This window comes from Hyla sarda, chromosome 5 (assembly GCF_029499605.1).
Source record: "Hyla sarda isolate aHylSar1 chromosome 5, aHylSar1.hap1, whole genome shotgun sequence".
In the NCBI taxonomy this organism is placed as follows: domain Eukaryota; kingdom Metazoa; phylum Chordata; class Amphibia; order Anura; family Hylidae; genus Hyla; species Hyla sarda.
The window spans coordinates 366,124,444-366,144,211 of NC_079193.1; the positions used below are offsets into that span (position 1 = coordinate 366,124,444).

The 19,768-nt window shown below is 42.2% G+C and overlaps 1 protein-coding gene across 2 annotated transcripts in view; it reads left to right on the forward strand.

The window, feature by feature from the left end:
- The window catches only part of TG (thyroglobulin), a 249,246-nt gene that overhangs the window by 32,375 nt on the left and 197,103 nt on the right, over window positions 1-19,768 (forward strand). For both annotated transcript variants that reach the window (XM_056522788.1, XM_056522789.1), the window contains exons 13-16: window positions 2,807-3,022; window positions 6,559-6,708; window positions 9,234-9,401; window positions 18,850-18,969. In XM_056522788.1, the coding sequence (XP_056378763.1) occupies window positions 2,807-3,022; window positions 6,559-6,708; window positions 9,234-9,401; window positions 18,850-18,969 (654 nt within the window). The remainder of the gene's footprint in view (window positions 1-2,806; window positions 3,023-6,558; window positions 6,709-9,233; window positions 9,402-18,849; window positions 18,970-19,768) is intronic.

Below are 19,768 nucleotides of genomic sequence, written 5' to 3' on the forward strand. Positions count from 1 at the left end.
CCCCCTTTCAAGTAGTGTCAGTATAATGCCCCCTCATATACAGTGTCAGTATAATGCCCCCTTTCAAGTAGTGTCAGTATAATGCCCCCTCCTATACAGTGTCATTATAATGCCCCCTTTCAAGTAGTGTCAGTATAATGCCCCCTCATATGCAGTGTTAGTATAATGCTTCATTATAAACAGTATCGGTATATTCCCTCCCATAAATAGCACCAGTATAGCACCCCTTATAAGCATTGCCAGTAGTCAGAATAGTGCCCTCTTATATGTAATGCCACTATATAGCTCCCTCATAGACAGTTTGTATATTGCCCCCTCACAAGCAGTGGCAGCATAGGGTCCTTCCATAAGCAGTATCAGTATAGTGCCCCTGCATTATCTGTAAGGATAGAGTCATAGATAAAGCCTGTTTATATGGACCCATACTGTATCCCTTGTGCTCCAGCAGGTGGAATGAACATAAAGCTATTCTTATGTATAAGGAGTGCTGTGCCCCCTATATACAATATACCGTGCCCCCCATATACAATATGCTGTGCCCCCCATATACAATATGCTGTGACCCCCATATACAGTATACTGTGCCCTCTATATACAATATGCTGTGCCCCCTATATACAATATGCTGTGCCCCCTATATACAATATGCTGTGCCCACTATATACAATATGCTGTGCCCACCATATACAGTATGATGTGCCCACTATATACAATAATCTGTGCCCCGTATATACAATATGCTGTGCCCCCTATATACAATATGCTGTGCCCCCCATATACAATATGCTTTGCCCCCCATATACAATATGCTGTGCCCCCATATACAATATGCTGTGCCCCCCATATACAATATGCTGTGCCCACTATATACAATATGCTGTGCCCACTATATACAATATGCTGTGCCCACTATATACAATATGCTGTGCCCCTATATACAATATGCTGTGCCCCCATATACAATATGCTGTGCCCCCCATATACAATATGCTGTGCCCCCATATACAATATGCTGTGCCCCCCATATACAATATGCTGTGCCCCCCATATACAATATGCTGTGCCCACTATATACAATATGCTGTGCCCCCATATACAATATGCTGTGCCCCCATATACAATATGCTGTGCCCCCATATACAATATGCTGTGCCTCCATATACAATATGCTGTGCCCCCATATACAATATGCTGTGCCCCCCATATACAATATGCTGTGCCCCCATATGCAATGTGCTGTGCCCCCCATATACAATATGCTGTGCCCCCATATACAATATGCTGTGCCCCCATATACAATATGCTGAGCCCCTATATACAATATGCTGTGCTCCCATATACAATATGCTGTGCCCCTATACATAATATGCTGTGCCCCCGTATACAATATGCTGTGCCCCCATATACAATATGCTGTGCCTCCTATATACAATATCCTGTACCCCCCATATACAATATGCTGTGCCCCCGTATGCAATGTGCTGTGCCCCCCATATGCAATATGCTGTGCCCCCATATACAATATGCTGTGCCCCCATATACAATATGCTGTGCCCACTATATACAATATGCTGTGCCCCTATATACAATATGTTGTGCCCACTATATACAATATGCTGTGCCCCCATATACAATATGCTGTGCCTCCATATACAATATGCTGTGCCCCCCATATACAATATGCTGTGCCCCCCCATATACAATATGCTGTGCCCCCTATATGCAATATGCTGTGCCCCCCGATGTACAATATGCTGTGCCCACTATATACAATATGCTGTGCCCCTATATACAATATGCTGTACTCCATATACAGTATGCTGTGCCTCTATATACAATATGCTTTACCCCATATACAATATGCTGTACCCCCATATACAATATGCTGTGCCCCCTATTTATAATATATGCTGTGTTCCCCCATATACAATATGCTGTGCCCCCTATTTATAATATATTCTGTGTCCCCACATATACACAGTATGGTGCCCCTCTATACAATATGTTGTACCACCCATATACAATATGCTGTGCCCCCTATATATAATATATGCTGTGTCCCCCCATATACACTGTATTGTGCCTCCCTATACAATATGCTATGCCCCCTATATATAATATATGCTGTGTCCCCCCATATACATTGTATTGTGCCTCCCTATACAATATGCTGTGTCCCCATATACAATATGGTGTGTCCCCATATACAATATGCTGTGTCCCCTATATATAATATATGTTGTGTCCCCCCATATACATTGTATTGTGCCTCCCTATACAATATGCTGTGTCCCCATATACAATATGGTGTGCCCCCATATACAATATGCTGTGCCCCCTATATATAATATATGCTGTGTCCCCCCCAATACACACTGTATTGTGCCTCCCTATACAACATGCTGTGCCCCCTATATAGAATATATGCTATGTCCCCCCATATACAATATTCGGTGTTCCCCCATATACACTGTATTGTGCCCCCCTATACAATATGCTATGTCCCCCCATATACAGCACTGATGTAGAGGTCCTGGCTGGTATATAGTCTTAGTTCTGTGATCTTGCGGCGCTGGGGTCCCGGCTTTGAATCTGACTTGGGGCAACATCTACAAGGAGTTTGTATGTTCTTCCCATGATAACTGGCCTTAGTATGTGACCTTCTATATTGAGCTCCACTGTTTATATGGACTCATGTGAATTATGACAATCTCTGAACAGTGCCATGGAATATGTTAGTGCCATGTAAATAACAAAAACTGTTTCTAAACACATAATTGTAATTGGTTCCATTTCCCTCTTATAGAAGCCGCTATCACTGCCGAGGACTTGGCCGGGCGCCTCTTATCTCTCATCAGAACTGGCAGCTTCTCTCTGAACTTGGATTCCAAACCATTTGTGGCAGATAAATCCGATTTCCTCCCGGAGGACGCGGCCTCTCATCTCACACTCGGTTGCGCTATCGGATTCCAGAAAGTCCTGTATTCCAGGGCAGAGGAAATTAGGGATGTGGGCGGCTGCGGTACGTGATATTCCCCCGAGGTGTTGATGAAATCTATTATTCCGTACAGTGGAAATTTACTGCAGAATTGTCAGTTCATGTCCAGTCACATCCAGAGCTGCATTCAGAATTCTGCTGCTGTTAGTGCTCAGGTTGTATGAAGGCGTAACCTTTGATCTGCACTGAGCATGCTCAGTTGTGGCGCATTTTGGAAGATGTAGTGTTCACAAATGACTCTATACTGTGGTTTAGATGGAAACTTTTTATGAAAAAACTTCTAATATGACTGTTCATACCCCGACCAATCACAAGACCGAGCTAGGAGAGCTGGAAGGTCTAATAATATAAGTCTATGGGGCCGTCCAGTTCTTGTAGTCACAGCACAAGGAGAGAAGCATGGCCCTGCACCTCCCTGAACACTGAGACCCCAACTGATCACAAGACCTAGCCGGGAGACCTGGAAGGTCTAATAATATAAGTCTATGGGGCCGTCCAGTTCTTGTAGTCACAGCACAAGGAGAGAAGCGTGGCCCTGCACCTCCCTGAACACTCAGACCCCAACTGATCACAAGACCTAGCCGGGAGACCTGGAAGGTCTAATAATATAAGTCTATGGGGCTGTCTAGGTCTTGTAGACACAGAGCAAGGAGAGAAGCGTGGCCCTGCACCTCTCTGAACACTCAGACCCCGACTGATCACAAGACCAAGCCGGCAGACCTGATAGGTCTAATATTATAAGTCTATGGGGCTGTCCAGGTCTTGAAGACACAGCACAAGAGAGAAATATGGCCCTGCACCTCCCTGAACACTCAGACCCCGACCAATCACAGGAACGAGCTGGAAGACCTGTTAGGTCTAATAATATAAGTCTATGGGGCCGTCTAGGTCTTGTAGACACAGAGCAAGGAGAGAAGTATGGTTCTGCACCTCCCTGAACACTCAGACCCTGACCAATCACAAGAACAAACCGGGAGACCTGAAAGGTCTAATAATATAAGTTTATGGGGCCGTCTAGGTCTTGAAGACACAGAGCAAGGAGAGAAGCGCTGCCCCTGCACCTCCCTGAACACTCAGACCCCGGCCGATAAAAACTTTTGATGTTGTGTTTTTTTTTTTTGCATCGTTTTTGTCGCATAGTTGTAAAAAATGGCACCCTACCATCATGATTTTTCAGTTGCCACATTAATAAACCGCAACACATCTGCTACATCTGAATAAATAACCTCAAGCTCCCCAAAAGCAGTGCAACTCTTTGGTATGAATTTTATCAGCCAAGGATATCGGATCTCGAAGGCTTTTTGGCAGGTGAACTTTTTGAAGAAAAAAAAAAAAGCAGAATTCTGAATGCAGCTGTGAAGCTATGTTAAAAAGAAACTAATGGAGACTGGTATAAGGAGGGTGGAAACTTAAACACTTACTTATAGGTTATCCTTGGGTAATCCCAAAAAAACCTGATTTCCCAAATACCTAACATAAATTTTAAAAGTGCGATCTTTATTGTTTCATTTCTGCACATTAAACTCGTTTAAAATTCACATTCGCCAATTGTCCTGGATATGGAACTCAATGTAAAATAAAAGTTACTAATAGGCAAGATAGAGTGCCTGCAGAAACACCCGTATTCCTTTGATAGCAGGACAATGGCATCTAGATAAAATCTAAACGGCCCCCCTCAACATGTTTCACTATTGAAGTAGCTTTATCAAGAGGCAAATGGGCACTTGACAACGCTACTTCAACTACTTGAGTGCCCGTTTGCCTCTTGACAACACTACTTCGGTAGTGAAACATGTTGAGGGGGGGCCGTTTATGTTAGGTATTTGGGAAATCAGGTTTTTTTTGGGTTACCCAAGGGTAACCTATAAGTAAGTTGTGAAGCTATGTTCACACACTCTAAAAGCAGATAGAAAAAGCGGCCATTTTGAATCAAAATATTATGTTATATTAAAAAGCTGCAGTCAGTGCGCATATCCCATTGTCGGAATCTCATACTTTTTTTTTTTTTTTAAACAGTGCGCCAGATTTGCAAAACTGTTTTGCTCTTTTGCAATTGTCTCATTGTCACATAGCACATCTGTAGCGTATTTCATGCTGTTTATGTGCCGACGGCAGTCACAATAGTAAGCTCCCTGCTGCCGCTGGGAGCTCTGTGTGTCTGCTCATAGCTACGCTATGAGCAGACACACAGAGCTATCCGACTGCAGCAGGGAGCTTACTATTGTGACTGCCGTCGGCGCATCCACAGCGTGATATACACTGTGGGTGCGTAATGTGTGACCGTACCCTTACTGGGGGAGATTTATCAAAACCTGTGCAAAGGAAAAGTTGCCCAGTTGTGACCATAGCAGCCAATCAGATCGCTTCTTTCATTTTGCAGAGGCCTTGTTAGAAATGAAAGTAATGGGCTGATTGTTGCTATGGACAATGTTCCTCTGGACAGGTTTTGATAAATCTCCCCCACTGTGTTTTGAGTTTTTACTACAAATATAACATTTTTTCTGTCTCATTTTACCTGATTTTGACTGACAAAGCAGCTTGGGAAACCTGAAAAGGGGCGCGTCCTTTTGTTTTTCCAATCATTTTTCCTACAATTTCTGTCTCAAATTGTCTCATAATGGCGAATCGCAACGGTGTTTGTGCTTTTCTGACCAAGTTTAAATTGGTCCGTTTTCCAATTAGTGACGTGATTGATGCAGTTTGGTGGTGGTGGTGGTGGGGGGGGGGGGGGGGGGTAGGGTGGCGCACATTGGCACAAGTAATCACTCAGGGTCACGTGAATAACCTGTCATGTACACTAAGGGGAAATCAGAAGATAATAAATCTTGTGGGATGAAAAATTAAGGGGGAGATTCATCAAGACCTGTGCTGAGGAAAAGTTGACCAGTTGCCCATAGCAACCAATCAGATGACTTCTTTTATTTTTCAAAGGCTTTTTCAAAAATAGATAATCTCATTGGTTGCTATGGGCAACTGGTCTACTTTTCCCCTGCACAAGTTTTGATGAATCTCAGCCAATAACCCTAATGTGGCGAAATTTTGAAAAACAGAGAGGGAAAAAACCTGTCCAGAGGAAAAGTTGCTGAGTTGCCCATAGCAACCAATCAGATCGCTTCTTTCCTTTTTGAAAAGACTTGCAAAATGAAAGAAGCGAGCTGATTGGTTGCTATGGGCAACTCAGCAACTTTTTCTCTGGACAGGTTTTGATAAATCTCCCCCAGATAATTTTTAGTAAATTTGGGTCAAAGTGTGCGCACATGGCGATTTTTCTAGCTGACTTTCATATGACACATAGACACATACGGTATATAGTTTTTTTTATTTTAAGAAACCGTCACTTTTTACACTTATTTTACGGACGTTTTTGTTTTGACTTTTCAGTTTGTGAACACGGCCTGAATGTGACTAAAATATGAGACATGGAAAAAGACAAACCTATAGGAATACCCGAAAGACAAATGTAGCTGAGCCGAGTTTGTCATGTGACTGCTACTCTTACGTATGTTGAGAAAACGGTCTTATGTAGAATCAGACATAACAGATTATTTGTCTCCTTCCAGGTATTTGTCCGGCTGGAAGCTCCTCGGTGGATGGGGAATGCACACCCTGCCCTGTGGGGTCATATCAGGAAAAAGCTGGGACTACTAGATGCCTCCAGTGCCCTCTGGGAACCACCACCCGCTACTCTGGGGCTTATAGCTCCAACCACTGTGAGTATAGTGCCTAAAGGAAACTTCCTACAAAGGACAATAATAGGTGTCTGATTTACTGAGTCACAAGAATGGTGGTCCTGTGCCCCCTCTGTAGGACGTGTGCAGCTGCTCCACACTACTCCATGGGCTCCACAAAAATGGCTGAATACAGCTCAGCTATCGTTGTCAAGCTCATAGAGTTAAAGGGGTACTCCAGGGGAAAACATATTTATTTTATCCTAATCACAATAGAAGAGAAGATTCCGGCACTGCTATTATACTTTCCATATAATGTGTGTTAACCAACAAATATGCAAGCTGAGATGGTACGGGGGGAATCAGACGTCGGGCCGCAGCCATATTGCACCTTTCGGTGCTTCGTCAGACCCATAGGGGCAAAACTACAACTCCCAGCATGCCCAGACAGCCTCTGGAGGCACCCTGGTTGGGAAACACTGGTCTACACTGAAATCAAGCTAATGCACACATATACTAGAGCATCTTCATGGAGTAATTATGGCACATACTGTATTTAAAGTAGTGTTGAGCGGCATAGGCCATATTCGAATTCGCGAATATTCGTGAATATATGGACGAATATTCGTCATATATTCGCGAATATTCGAGTTTTATTTCCGCATATGCAAATATTCGCACATGCGAAAATTAACATATGCGAAAATTTTCATACACGGAAACCTGTACAAGGAAAAATTCGCATATGCGGAAATAAGCATATGCAAATTTTCGCATATGCAAAATTTCACACACCAGTCTCACACAGTAGTATTAGAGCATTCATTACACCACACAAGCTGGAAGCAGAGAGGGATGATCACTGTTATGTGTACTGTGAAAAAAAAAATACAAAAAAAATACAAAAAACGAATATTCGTAATTACGAATATATAGTGCTATATTCGTGAATATTTGCGAATATGCGATATTCGCGAATAAAATTCGTATTGCGAATATTCGCGAGCAACACTAATCAGGATATATAGTAGTTCTACACCTCCTCTCCAGCTCTATCTGTACAGTATACTGCTGCTGTAATCTCTATGGGATCAGGATTAATCGTAGTTATACACCACTCCTCCCAGCTCTGTATACTGCTGCTGCTATATTTTTTTTACATATTTTTCTGGTTTTGCCATCATTTTCCCGCAATTGCTGCAAAAATGTTGCTATTTTATGGCAATTATGCAAATCAAGGTGAAAACATAATTTTTTCTGAGATTTTGGAAATATACAGCAAACGTGCAAAATTGTGAATACAGGTCAAATCACTGTCGCCTGATGGCAATATTTCTAAAAAAACAAACAAAAAAAAAACACTAAATAAGAAATTGCATCAAAACTACACATAATGTGAATTGAGCCCCACACTTATGAGTCTAATCAGATGACCAGGTGCAGTGATGAAACTCCACACCCTCTCTTTGCAAAGCCAGATGATTCCACATTAGAAGGGGGGTGGGGGGAATGAAGTATCATCTGTACTTTAGGGTGAGTTCCCACAGGGCGTGTACGCCGCGTATTTGATGCTGCGCAAAATGTATGGCAGCAGCGGGAAATACGCTGCGTATCCCTTGCTCACTATACACACAGGGCTTTCCGACGGCAGCCCTATGTGTGTAGTAAGTTTTGGAGGCGGAGCCATGTGCCAGCGTGACTGTGACGCGCGGCCCCGCCTCCAAAACTCACGCAGTGAGAGGGATACGCAGTGTATTTCCCGCTGCTGCCATACATTTTGCGCAGCATCAAATACGCTGCATATACGCCCTGTGGGAACGCACCCTAAAATTCACAATGCAAATGCTGGGTCCTCCAGAGCAACACATACTGGCCCTTATTTACTAAGAGTGTTGTGTAGGTTTCTTTATGGGTTTTAATTCCCTACAATTTATTTCCCACGGTATTTACTAAGGTTTCCCTACATTTTCCACTTTCCCTACACTTTGCTTTTTTTACACCTGCTCTGATCTGTGGGGTTTTCCTCGGCTCAAATCCACCACATTTTATGTGGGTTTTTGTGAAAATGGCGGGAATACGAACCTTTTCGGAGACCATGACCCTTTTCCCCAACGCCCACGCCCCTTTTTCGGGTTTTCTTAGCAAAATGGAGAGTTAGTCGGGGTTTCTTCAATTCTGGCGCAGACAGAATTTCTGGCGCAATGCAACAGAATCTGGCGCACAACCCGACAAAACATGTCGGGTTTGCAATAGTAAATGAAGGCCACTGTGTAGTTCGTGAATGGGAGAACTCAAGGAATAAATTTTCCAGAACAGACAACCACTTCATGCCATAATGTTCCAGTTTCCAAACAACCCTGAGATCCCCAAGATTTTTGATATTTAATAAGTATTATTTATATATACATTGTATGTAAATATATATATATATATATATATATATATATATATATATATAATATATATATATATATAATATATATATATATATATAATATATATATATATATATATATATATATATTGCATTAATTTAATATATCTATCTATCTGTACTTATGTATTAGGTGTCACCGACTGCCAGAGCAATGAGCGCGGTTTACGATGCGATGACCAAGGTCGATTCCTCCCGTCCCAGCGAGATGCAGTAAACCAGTATTTCTGCACCGACCGATCTGGGGAGAAACTGCTGTGGACGAAAAGTAACCGGGAGCTCACGGATGATCAGTGCTTGTGTGAGCATCTGCAATAATATTTCTATCTTAGGACGGGGGCTGGGTGTGACATCATGAGGGGGCCGGGCTATGATGTCACGAGCTCCCGATGCCGGCTCCAGTGTTCGGAACAGTTTGTTCCAAACGCTGAGTAGGGGAGTACCCCTTTAAAGGGGTACTACCGTGGAAATTTTTTTTTTTTATTCAAACGCTTTATTAAACAAGAACATGTTATACAGGCTCAAACATTACAAGTAAGACATGCATGTGAAAAATCTACAGTGGGAAAGCAGATTATAAGAACATAAAAACAGCGGTCACCGCAACGGAGGTAACAACAACCAGCTCGACAAAGTAGGTTTAGGTCAAATGCTTCCGTAGGAGCAGGGAACGAACATAGAGAGCATCAGAAAGGAGGGGATAGGAAAGGGTAAATGGAAGGGGCCCGGAATGATGGGGAAGGGGAGGGGAAGGGGAAGGGAAGAGGGAGGGGGGGGGGGGTGTCAGGGAGGTGGTGGAGGGATAGAGGTAAGACCATATTGCAGAAAGCGGGAGGAGGCTGTAAAGTCCAACCAGTGGTGCCACCGTAGTAAAAACTTATCTGAGGTGGCGTTAAGTCGGCCAGGCATTCCTCAAGGCCCTGTATGTGCAAGACCTCGCAAAGCCAATCAGTGGTGGTGGGGGGACTAGAGGACTTCCATCGTCTCGGGATAACCCTTATAAAAAAATTTTTTCATCAACTGGTGCCAGAAAGTTAAACAGATTTGTAAATTATTTCTATTAAAAAATCTTAATCCTTCCAGTACTTTTTAGGGGCTGTATACTACAGAGGAAATATTTATCTTTTTGAATTTCTCTTATGTCACAACCACAGTGCTCTCTGCTGACCTCTGCTGTTCATTTTAGGAACTGTCCAGAGCATATGCATAGTAAGCATATGCTGCTCTGGACAGTTCCTAAATTGGACAGTAGAGGTCAGCAGAGAGCACTGTGGTCGTGACATAAGAGAAATCCAAAAAGATAAACATTTCCAGCCCCTAAAAAGTACTAGAAGGATTAAGATTTTTTAATAGAAGTAATTTACAAATCTGATACACAGGTAGAAAAAGTACAAGTCTGGCACTGCTATGCAGGTGAAAGCAATGTACTTGGTAATATGGTATCCGCTGATCCAGGCATAGATGGAGACTATGCAGTGTATGCTATGTCGGGATGCTGGTCAAGAAAGCACAAATCGCTACGGAAACAGAGCAATGTAGAAAAACCGCACTCACCCGATCTTCGTGCATGGGTAACTGTATTCTGTGAAGTATAAACGTAGAACACAGGAGACAGGCAGTCGGCAGGAACGCCGGGGAACACGAGGTGTAGTTACAGCTGTTTCACGGGAACGCAGCCCACTTCGTCAGACTCCGCCTTCTGGTGTCGTATCGCAGGTTAAATGCACACCTACAACTACGTCAGCAGGAGCGCGTTAACACACAGGTAAGTGACTAAAAATGTAGAAAACATTATAAAAACTTTTAAAACCAACAACCCTTTGCAAGATCAATAATACCTATAGACTGGCAAGTACTTCTTATAGGAAAACACTAAAATCTAGCTTATCGTTAAGCCCGAGATTACCCTGGGCGTCTGTGCGCAGGATAAGCTCCGCCTCTGCACGTAGCAGTAACTTTTTCCTGTCAATTCCTTCGTTTGGCATAATTACGGACAGAGTAAAGATGTTCTCTAAATCTGATGTTTAGCGACCTAGTGGTGCTACCTATATAGTAGTGACCACAGTCGCAAAACATACAGTAGATAATATGATTCATTTTACAATTAATAAATTCCCTCACCTTGATTTGTATACCTCCGATTGTGAAGAATTTACTTACTTTAAGTTTGGGAAACCATTTACAGCTCCCAGAGCGGAAATTACCGCATACTGCGGGGCCACTTAACCAGCCTGTATTCTCTTTGCCCGAGTATTTACTGCTAGTCAAGATGTCACCTAGGTTAGTAACCCTTTTGTAGGAGATGAGGGGTTTATTATCAAATTGTTCAGATAGGATCGGATCACTTTGGATTAGATACCAATGTTTATGGATACTTTGCTTTATTTTCTCAGCCATCGGGCTGTGCATGAACGTAAAGCAAAATCTCCGATTATTGTTTTTTGTTTACTTTTTTTTAGAGTTGTGTAAACCACTTTTTTGTAAGAGGGAATTCCTATTTTGTCTATTAGCCCTATCATACGCTTTCTGCAGGACCGAGGATGGATATCCTCTTTCTGATAAACGCAAGGTGAGTTCCCTAGCTTGTTTTTCAAAGCTGCTCTGTGTGTCATTAAATCTTCGCAAGCGAAGAAATTGTCCATAGGGGAGAGCGGACTTAACATGGCTCGGGTGATGATTCCTATAATGTAGGAGGGAATTACCTGCCGTAGGTTTTCGGTACCCCTCTGTGCACAATTTATTGTCGCTTATTCTTACAAGGATGTCTAGAAACTCTATTTTTTCTTTACTGATGTTACTTGTGAAATTAAGACACATATTATTGTTGGTGTTCAGCCATGTGATGAAATTCGTAAACTCCGCTCCGGTACCCATCTAGGTTATCAGGACGTCGTCTACGAATCTCATATAATTAACAATGGACTTTCTGAAAGGGTTGACTTCTGAGAAAATCCATCTTTTCTCCAAGAAGGCTACATATATGTTTGCCAGGGTACATGCTACAGGTGTACCCATGGCAACACCACTCTTTTGTATGTACCTCGTGTTGTTAAATTGAAATACATAGTTAGTAAGGATGAGGTTTAAGGCTTCACAAATGAACTTAATAAAATACTCACTTTTATTAGAGGACACCAACAATTCCCTTACACACTGAATTGCTATATTTTGATCAATGTTTGTGTACAAATTTTCAATATCAATGGCTCCCAGCATATAATTGGGTTGCCATTGTGTATCTTTCAGGGTTTCTAGGAAATGGTTGGTGTCCTTGACCATATATGGAATTTCTTTCAAAATGGGATGTAGAACCCAATCAATATATTTTGAAAGGGGTTCCATTAGAGACCCCACACCGGAGACAATAGGTCGTCCCGGTGGGGTCTCCAATGTTTGTGTATCTTAGGCAGAAAGTACCACCCTGGATATGTTGGTGTAACAGGGAACAATTTAATAGCGGTGGAGTTCGAGATTGTCCCCATCTCCACAGCCCTCCGTAGGAAGGATTGTAGACGTGAGGAGAGTCTCAGTATAGGGTTAGTGGACAGAACCTCATAGTTCTTTTTGTTAGATAATTGTCGGTTAGCTTCGGACAAATAATAACTTTCCCGCATCAGGACAATATTACCCCCTTTGTCGAATTTTTTAATGATGATCCCTTTTTGTGCTTTTAGCCATTTTAGAGCTTCCTTCTCTTTAACTGTAAGATTAGGACTATCTTGGGGGTAAATGAGTGCCTTTACGTCCTCCATGACTTTTTGTTGGAACATATATAAATTACTTCCCGGTGCAATGGGGGGATTATATGTGGATTTGACTCCACCAGAAAAATAGCCATAATCTAAGGAGTTTCTCTCTATTACATCACCTATGGGGGTTCCCTTACACAACCATCATTCTCCCACAATAATTCTGTTAAGGCTAATAGACATTCGTTTTCGGAGGTACTCGGGCTGATAAGGGGACTAAATCCTAGAGGACTTATTTGTATTGGAGTATCTCCCTCTCTTTTAGGTGCACTAGTATCTTTACTTGAAAAAACTCTCTTAAAGTACAACTGCAGCGGAATTACACTTATCCCCTATCCTGTGGATAGGGGATAAGTGTAATTCCGCTGCAGTTGTTTGATCGCGGGGGGGGTCGGACCGCTGGGACCCCCCTCGATCTCCCTAACGGGGCGCTGGCATTAGCGCCCATGGTGACGTAGCGTCGACCTAGAGGTCGACGGTGACGCCCCGTCTCCTCCCCGTCCCCATACAGTTCTATGGGGGATGCGGGGAGGCACAAATGCTGCCTCCTCGCCTCTCCCATAGAGATGTATGGAGGAGGCGTGCCGGCCGCAACGTCATGCTGCGGCTGGCACGCCCCCTGCACGGGAGAGCCGCGGCCCCGTACAGGAGATCGCCGGGGGCCCCAGCGTTCGGACCCCCCGCGATCAAACACTTATCCCCTATCTTGAGGATAGGGGATAAGTGTTTATAACGCTGCAGATGTCCTTTAAGATTGAGTTTGCGTTTGCAAAATGAATCATATTATCTACTGTATTTTTTGCGACTGTGGTCACTACTATATAGGTAGCATCACTAGGTCGCTAAACATCAGATTTAGAGAACACCTTTACTCTGTCCGTTCAGGAAAAGGGTGCCCGCGGGTATTAGAACATCTAAAGATCGCCCATAATAATGACCCGACTGCTTTAAAATTCTTTGGGAGAAAGAGAATTATGCCAAAAGAAGGAATTGACAGGAAAAAGTTACTGCTACGTGCAGAGGCGGAGCTTATCCTGCGCACAGACGCCCAGGGTAATCTCGGGCTTAACGATAAGCTAGATTTTAGTGTTTTCCTATAAGAAGTACTTGCCAGTCTATAGGTATTTGCTGACGTAGCTGTAGGTGTGCATTTAACCTGCGATACGACACCAGAAGGCGGAGTCTGATGAAGCGGGCTGCGTTCCCGTGAAACAGCTGTAACTACACCTCGCGTTCCCCGGCGTTCCTGCCAACTGCCTGTCTCCTGTGTTCTATGTTTATACTTCACGGAATAAAGTTACCCGTGCACGAAGATCGGCACCAGTTGATTAAAAAAAAAAGGTTTCGACGGTAGTACCCCTTTAAGCTTTATTGTAGACCATTATACTATTTCTGCGGAGAAGAGCTCTAAAGCAATAGTCGCATAAAAGTCTCAACTAAAAAGACTGAGACTTTCTGAGAGACAAATAAAGACTGTCTAAACTGGTCTAAACAGTTTGATAAATGCCCCCCATAGAGTTACCGTATTTTTCGTCCTATAGGACGCACCGGCGTATAAGACGCACCCAATTTTTAGGGGCAAAATCTTAAAAAATAAAGATTTTGAACCCAATAGTGGTCTTCAACCTGCGGTCCTCCAGATGTTGCAAAACTTCAACTCCCAGCATGCTGGGAGTTGTAGTTTTACAACATCTGGAGGTCCGCAGATTGAAGACCACTGCAGGAGGAGGTAATACTCACGTGTCCCCGCCGCTCCGGACCCGTTACCGCTGCCCTGGATGTCGCTCCATCGCTGTCACCGTGTCCCCGTCGTTCCGGAACGTCTCTGCTGCCGGCCGGGTATCCTCGCTCTCCGTCGCCGCCATCACGTCGTTACGCACGCCGACGCACGTACGCGACGACGTGATGAAGAGGAAGGAGAGCGCCGGCCATACAGGGGATCCCGGCACGGAGCAGACACCAAGGAGGCAGGTAGGGTCCCTCCCGGTGTCCTGTAAGCACTAACCCGGCTATTCAGTCGGGCTGTTCGGGACCGCCGCGGTGAAATCGCGGCGGTCCCGAACAGCCCGACTGAACAGCCGGGTTAGTGTCACTTTCCCTTCAGACGCGGCGGTCAGCTTTGATCGCCGCGTCTGAAGGGTTAATACAGGGCATCACCGCGATCGGTGATGTCCTGTATTAGCCGCGGGTCCCGGCCGTTGATGGCCGCAGGGACCGCCGCGATAGGGGTGTATTCGCCGTATAAGACGCACCGACTTTTTCCCCCCAGTTTTGGGGAAGAAAAAGTGCGTCTTATACGGCGAAAAATACGGTATATCCTACATCATATGTTATATATACACGTTAGGTTTTTCTTTATATCCAACATACGAGTCTTTTACACCGGTGGTATTTATTCTATGGTTTGTTGACATGAAGTATAGTGGATCCAAGGGCCTTGTTCACACAGTCTATTTTAGGTTGTGTTTCTAAGCAAGCAACGTTGAGCAGACAGCACAGGACACACGGATGTGCTACATGTCACCCTACCCTAAATGAAAATAAAATAACTTTCCAAGTAGCCTTGTTTAAAGGGGTACTCCCCTGGAAAAAAAATGTAATCAACTGGTGCCAGAAAGTTAAACAGATTTGTAAATTAATTTTAGTTAAAAATCTTAACCCTTCCAGTACTTATCAGCTGCTGTATGCTCCACAGGAAGTTCTTTTCTTTTTGAATTTCCTTTCTGTCTGACCACAGTCACACAGTGTTTACACGGTGTATTTTAGGTTGTGTTTCTAAGCAAGCAATATTGAGCAGACAGCGCAGGACACACGGATGTGCTACATGTCACCCTACCCTAAGAGAGATTTTCTATCCGAGCAATTTACAAAGTTGTTTATTTTATTTTTTTTAAGAAATATTACAGTTATGAAAGTAGTTCTAATCATTGGAAAATGTTGCTGAATATTCTCCTCTTTGTGACTTTTGCACTGATGGTATTGTTGCCTAATCTTGGAGAATAAATCACGATCTCCTATCAATATGCTGTTCAAAGTAAAAAAAATACATTCTTGAATTTCAGAGTAGAAAAACAATTTCACACATTAAAGGGGTACTCCGGTGGCAAACTTTTTTTTTTAATCAACTGGTGCCAGAAAGTTAAACAGATTTGTATATTACTTATATAAAAAAATCTTAATCCTTCCAGTACTTATCTGCTGCTGTTATGATCCACAGGAAGTTATTTTCTTTTTGAATTTCCTTTCTGTCTGACCACAGTGCTCTCTGCTGACACCTCTGTCCATTTTAGGAACTGTCCAGAGTAGGAGCAAATCCCCATAGGAAACGCATCCTGCTCTGGACAGTTCCTAAAATGGACAGAGATGTCAGCAGAGAGCACTGTGGTCATGATGTCAGCAGAGAGCACTGTGGTCAGACAGAAAGGAAATTCAAAAAGAAAAAAAACTTCCTGTGGCTCATAACAGCAGCTGATAAGTACTGGAAGGATTAAAAGATTTTTTAATAAAAGTAATTTACAAATATGTTTAACTTTCTGGTACCAGTTGATTAAAACATTTTTTTTCCAGTGGAATACCCCTTTAAATGTCTCTCTTTCCCATGAGATTGTTTATTAATGCAAATCTTTTTTATTTTTTATTATTTTTAATCTTTTAATGCAAATCTATTAACATTGCTCCAGAAACTATCCGTATTGGTTCCTAACTGTACCTTAGATACCAACTTACATATTTTACATATATTAGGATCTTACAATTATTTTATTTAGAAAAATTGCTTAATAATATTTACATTCAAAAGTATTGAGACATTTAGAATTTTATGTAAAAATGGAGCTTTTATACAATGAACCATAAATATCCCTCTTTATAAATACAAAAAGTTGGAAGATACAGTATGTGTATTGCTCCTTCTAAAATGGAAAATAAAATAACGTTTCAAGTAGCCTTGTTTAAAGGGGTACTCCCCTGGAAAAAAATGTAATAAACTGGTGCCAGAAAGTTAAACAGATTTGTAAATTTATTTTATTTAAAAATCTTAACCCTTCCAGTACTTAGCTGCTGTATGCTCCACAGGAAGTTATTTTCTTTTTTAATTTCCTTTCTGTCTGACCACAGTTCTCTTTACTGACACCTCTGGAACTGTACGGAGCAGGATATATTTGCTAAGGGGATTTACTCCCACTCTGGACAGTTCCTAAAATGGACAGAGGTGTCAGCAGAGAGCACTGTAGTCAGACAGAAAGGAAATTAAAAAAGAAAAGAACTTTCTTTGGAGCATACAGCAGCTGATAAGTACTGGAAGGGTTAAGATTTTTAAAGAGAACTGATTTACAAATCTGTTTAACTCTCTGACACCAGTTATTTAAATAAAAATAAAAATGTTTTCTAGTGGAGTACCCTATTAAACTTTTCAGCTCCTATGGAGACCATCTCTCCCACATAGGTCTGTCTCCTACTTCTTGATAACACACAATAAGTAAGTTACAAATAGTTGTAAGAGACAAATAGATGAGAGTATAACAGGGTCAGACTACATAGGGTTCGTTTGTAGTCTGTTACCATGGAGACACAAAAAGGCTGCATAGGAGCGGTGTACCCAAAATATTAGGACATTTTTATAAACTAATTTACAAAGTTTATTCATTTTCCATTTTAGATACATTAAGTCATTTTCCCTATGAATATATATATATATATATATATATAGCATCAGAAGAATGCAGCAGCACACTATATATATTAGCGATCGACCGATTATCGGTTTGGCCGATATTATCAATTACAATTACAATTACCTTGCCGATAATCCGATAATGCCCTGCCCCAGCACCGCCCCCACCATACCACGAACGCCGCTTTAAATCAATGATCTGCAGCGGTGTCACAGGGGGGATAAATAGCCGATAACTTATACCGGAATATTGGTATAAATTATCGGCTATCGGCCCTAACCTCCACAGATTATCGGTATCGGCCCTAAAAAAATCGATATCGGTCGATCCCTAATATATATATATATATATATATATATATATATATATATATAAATATGTATAGACATATATGTATAGACATATGATGCCCACAAGGAGAATGGGTGAAATAGTCTGGGGCAGCTAAGGGTAGTAGTTCCTTGGGAAAAGACTATTGTAATGTCAGGGATAGATTTGTGGTTGGCAGGTTGGAAAACACTGACATAGTCTCTGAGTATATGTTACACACTTTATTGCTATTACAAATGTATGCACAGTCTAGTTAGATTATTCTCTATTGTAGATGGCCTTCACAGATTGGCTGACTGTGGTAAAGATACGTGAAAAGACTTTACTCATGGTTAAGCGTGGCACAGTTCCCAGGGCATACAGGATAGATGATTGTGACATTATAGCCCACACAGCACTTACTCTGGTCCAAAAGAGTTAAGTGTGGGCAGAAGAATCCTTGCTCAGCTCTTCCCTCTTCTGACCATACAATCCCCCATCTCAAAGCAGGAATAGGATGCCTTAGCTGAATTGTCCTTTTGACATAGACTTGAGACAGTCTTTGTAAAAACTTCCTGAATGCTACATAATACCCAAATCACCATGAGTGACCCAGATCTGACATGGATTTTAGCAAATGGAACTAGATATGATTGACTGTCAAAGCCAGGGCTTGGTTACTTGCTTGAAGCAGGCTAAGCTGGAAATGATACTGACCAAGCCTAAACCTTCTTCAGTAAGGCTATATCTGCTCTCTCGCCTAAACTAGATTAGACTGGTCCCAGCCTTCTGAGGATAGAGGGTTGGACTTAGGAGACTCCTCCCTCAGACCTTTTAGCAGTTTCTACATAGAAACTGGTCTAAAGAGAATCACGTGACCAATGTTCCATGCATTCTTACAGCACAATCCACCAGTGGCAACAGTAAAGAGTGAAATGTTAACCCTTGCACATCCTTATTACCTTTTCAAAAGTTGGCAAATATGTCTGAAACTAACAATGTCTCATTGTCCTTCTAGTGTTACAAAAGTTTGAACTAGTCCCTGACGGCAATTTGTTGTTCAGTAATGCAAGTTCGGGTGCGGATCAGTCCATCCAAGTAAAGGAGAAGAGGGGCCAACTTCTCGACTGTATTGTGGGTGAGTTGTAGTCAATAACTAGGCTCTAAACTTATGGGTCTAGCCCTACCCTTTAGGGGTAAGTTTATATATTTTATAGGTTATACTAAGAACAAAGTGCTGGCCACTATAGTGTTACCACAATTGGATCACTTAACCAATTAACACCAACAGAAGAACCAATTATGTAAAATATAAAATTTTATTGAACATATATCAAAAGGGCATACATTTAAAAATAGAGAGAAATGTTAAAATACAGGCACTGAAGGTGACAAAACAGATGACCCGAGATGAAGCAAGTGGCACAGCAATACATGGAATACAGGGAGAGTCATGAATGCGGAAAAGGCGACTCTCTCAAGGTCTAAACGGACATATTGGACATAGTCCTTCTGCTCCACGAGAGGTTTCTGTCCTCCCAGAGCTCGCCTTAACATTTTTTTTTTAAATTTAATTTTTAACATTTCTCTCTATTTTTAAATGGATGTCCTTTTGATATATGTTCAATAAAATTTAATATTTTACATAATTGGTTCTTCTGTTAGTGTAAATATTTAATAGGATGTGTTACTTTAATTTGTAAACAGCTGGTTGGTAAACACTGGTCTAATGTGTATAGGGGCCTCCAGACCCTTCCCGACAGCCGAACAAGTTTGGCCTTCAGCTATAGGAGGCATATGATAAACTCAAATTGTTTCTCATGAGTATAGCCAGAATCCATCGTCATGGGGTTCATTGGGCCCCCACAGTGCCTCCTCTTCACCAGTCTCTTAGGATTCTGGCAATCGGACCCCACTGATCTGACAGTTTTGCATCT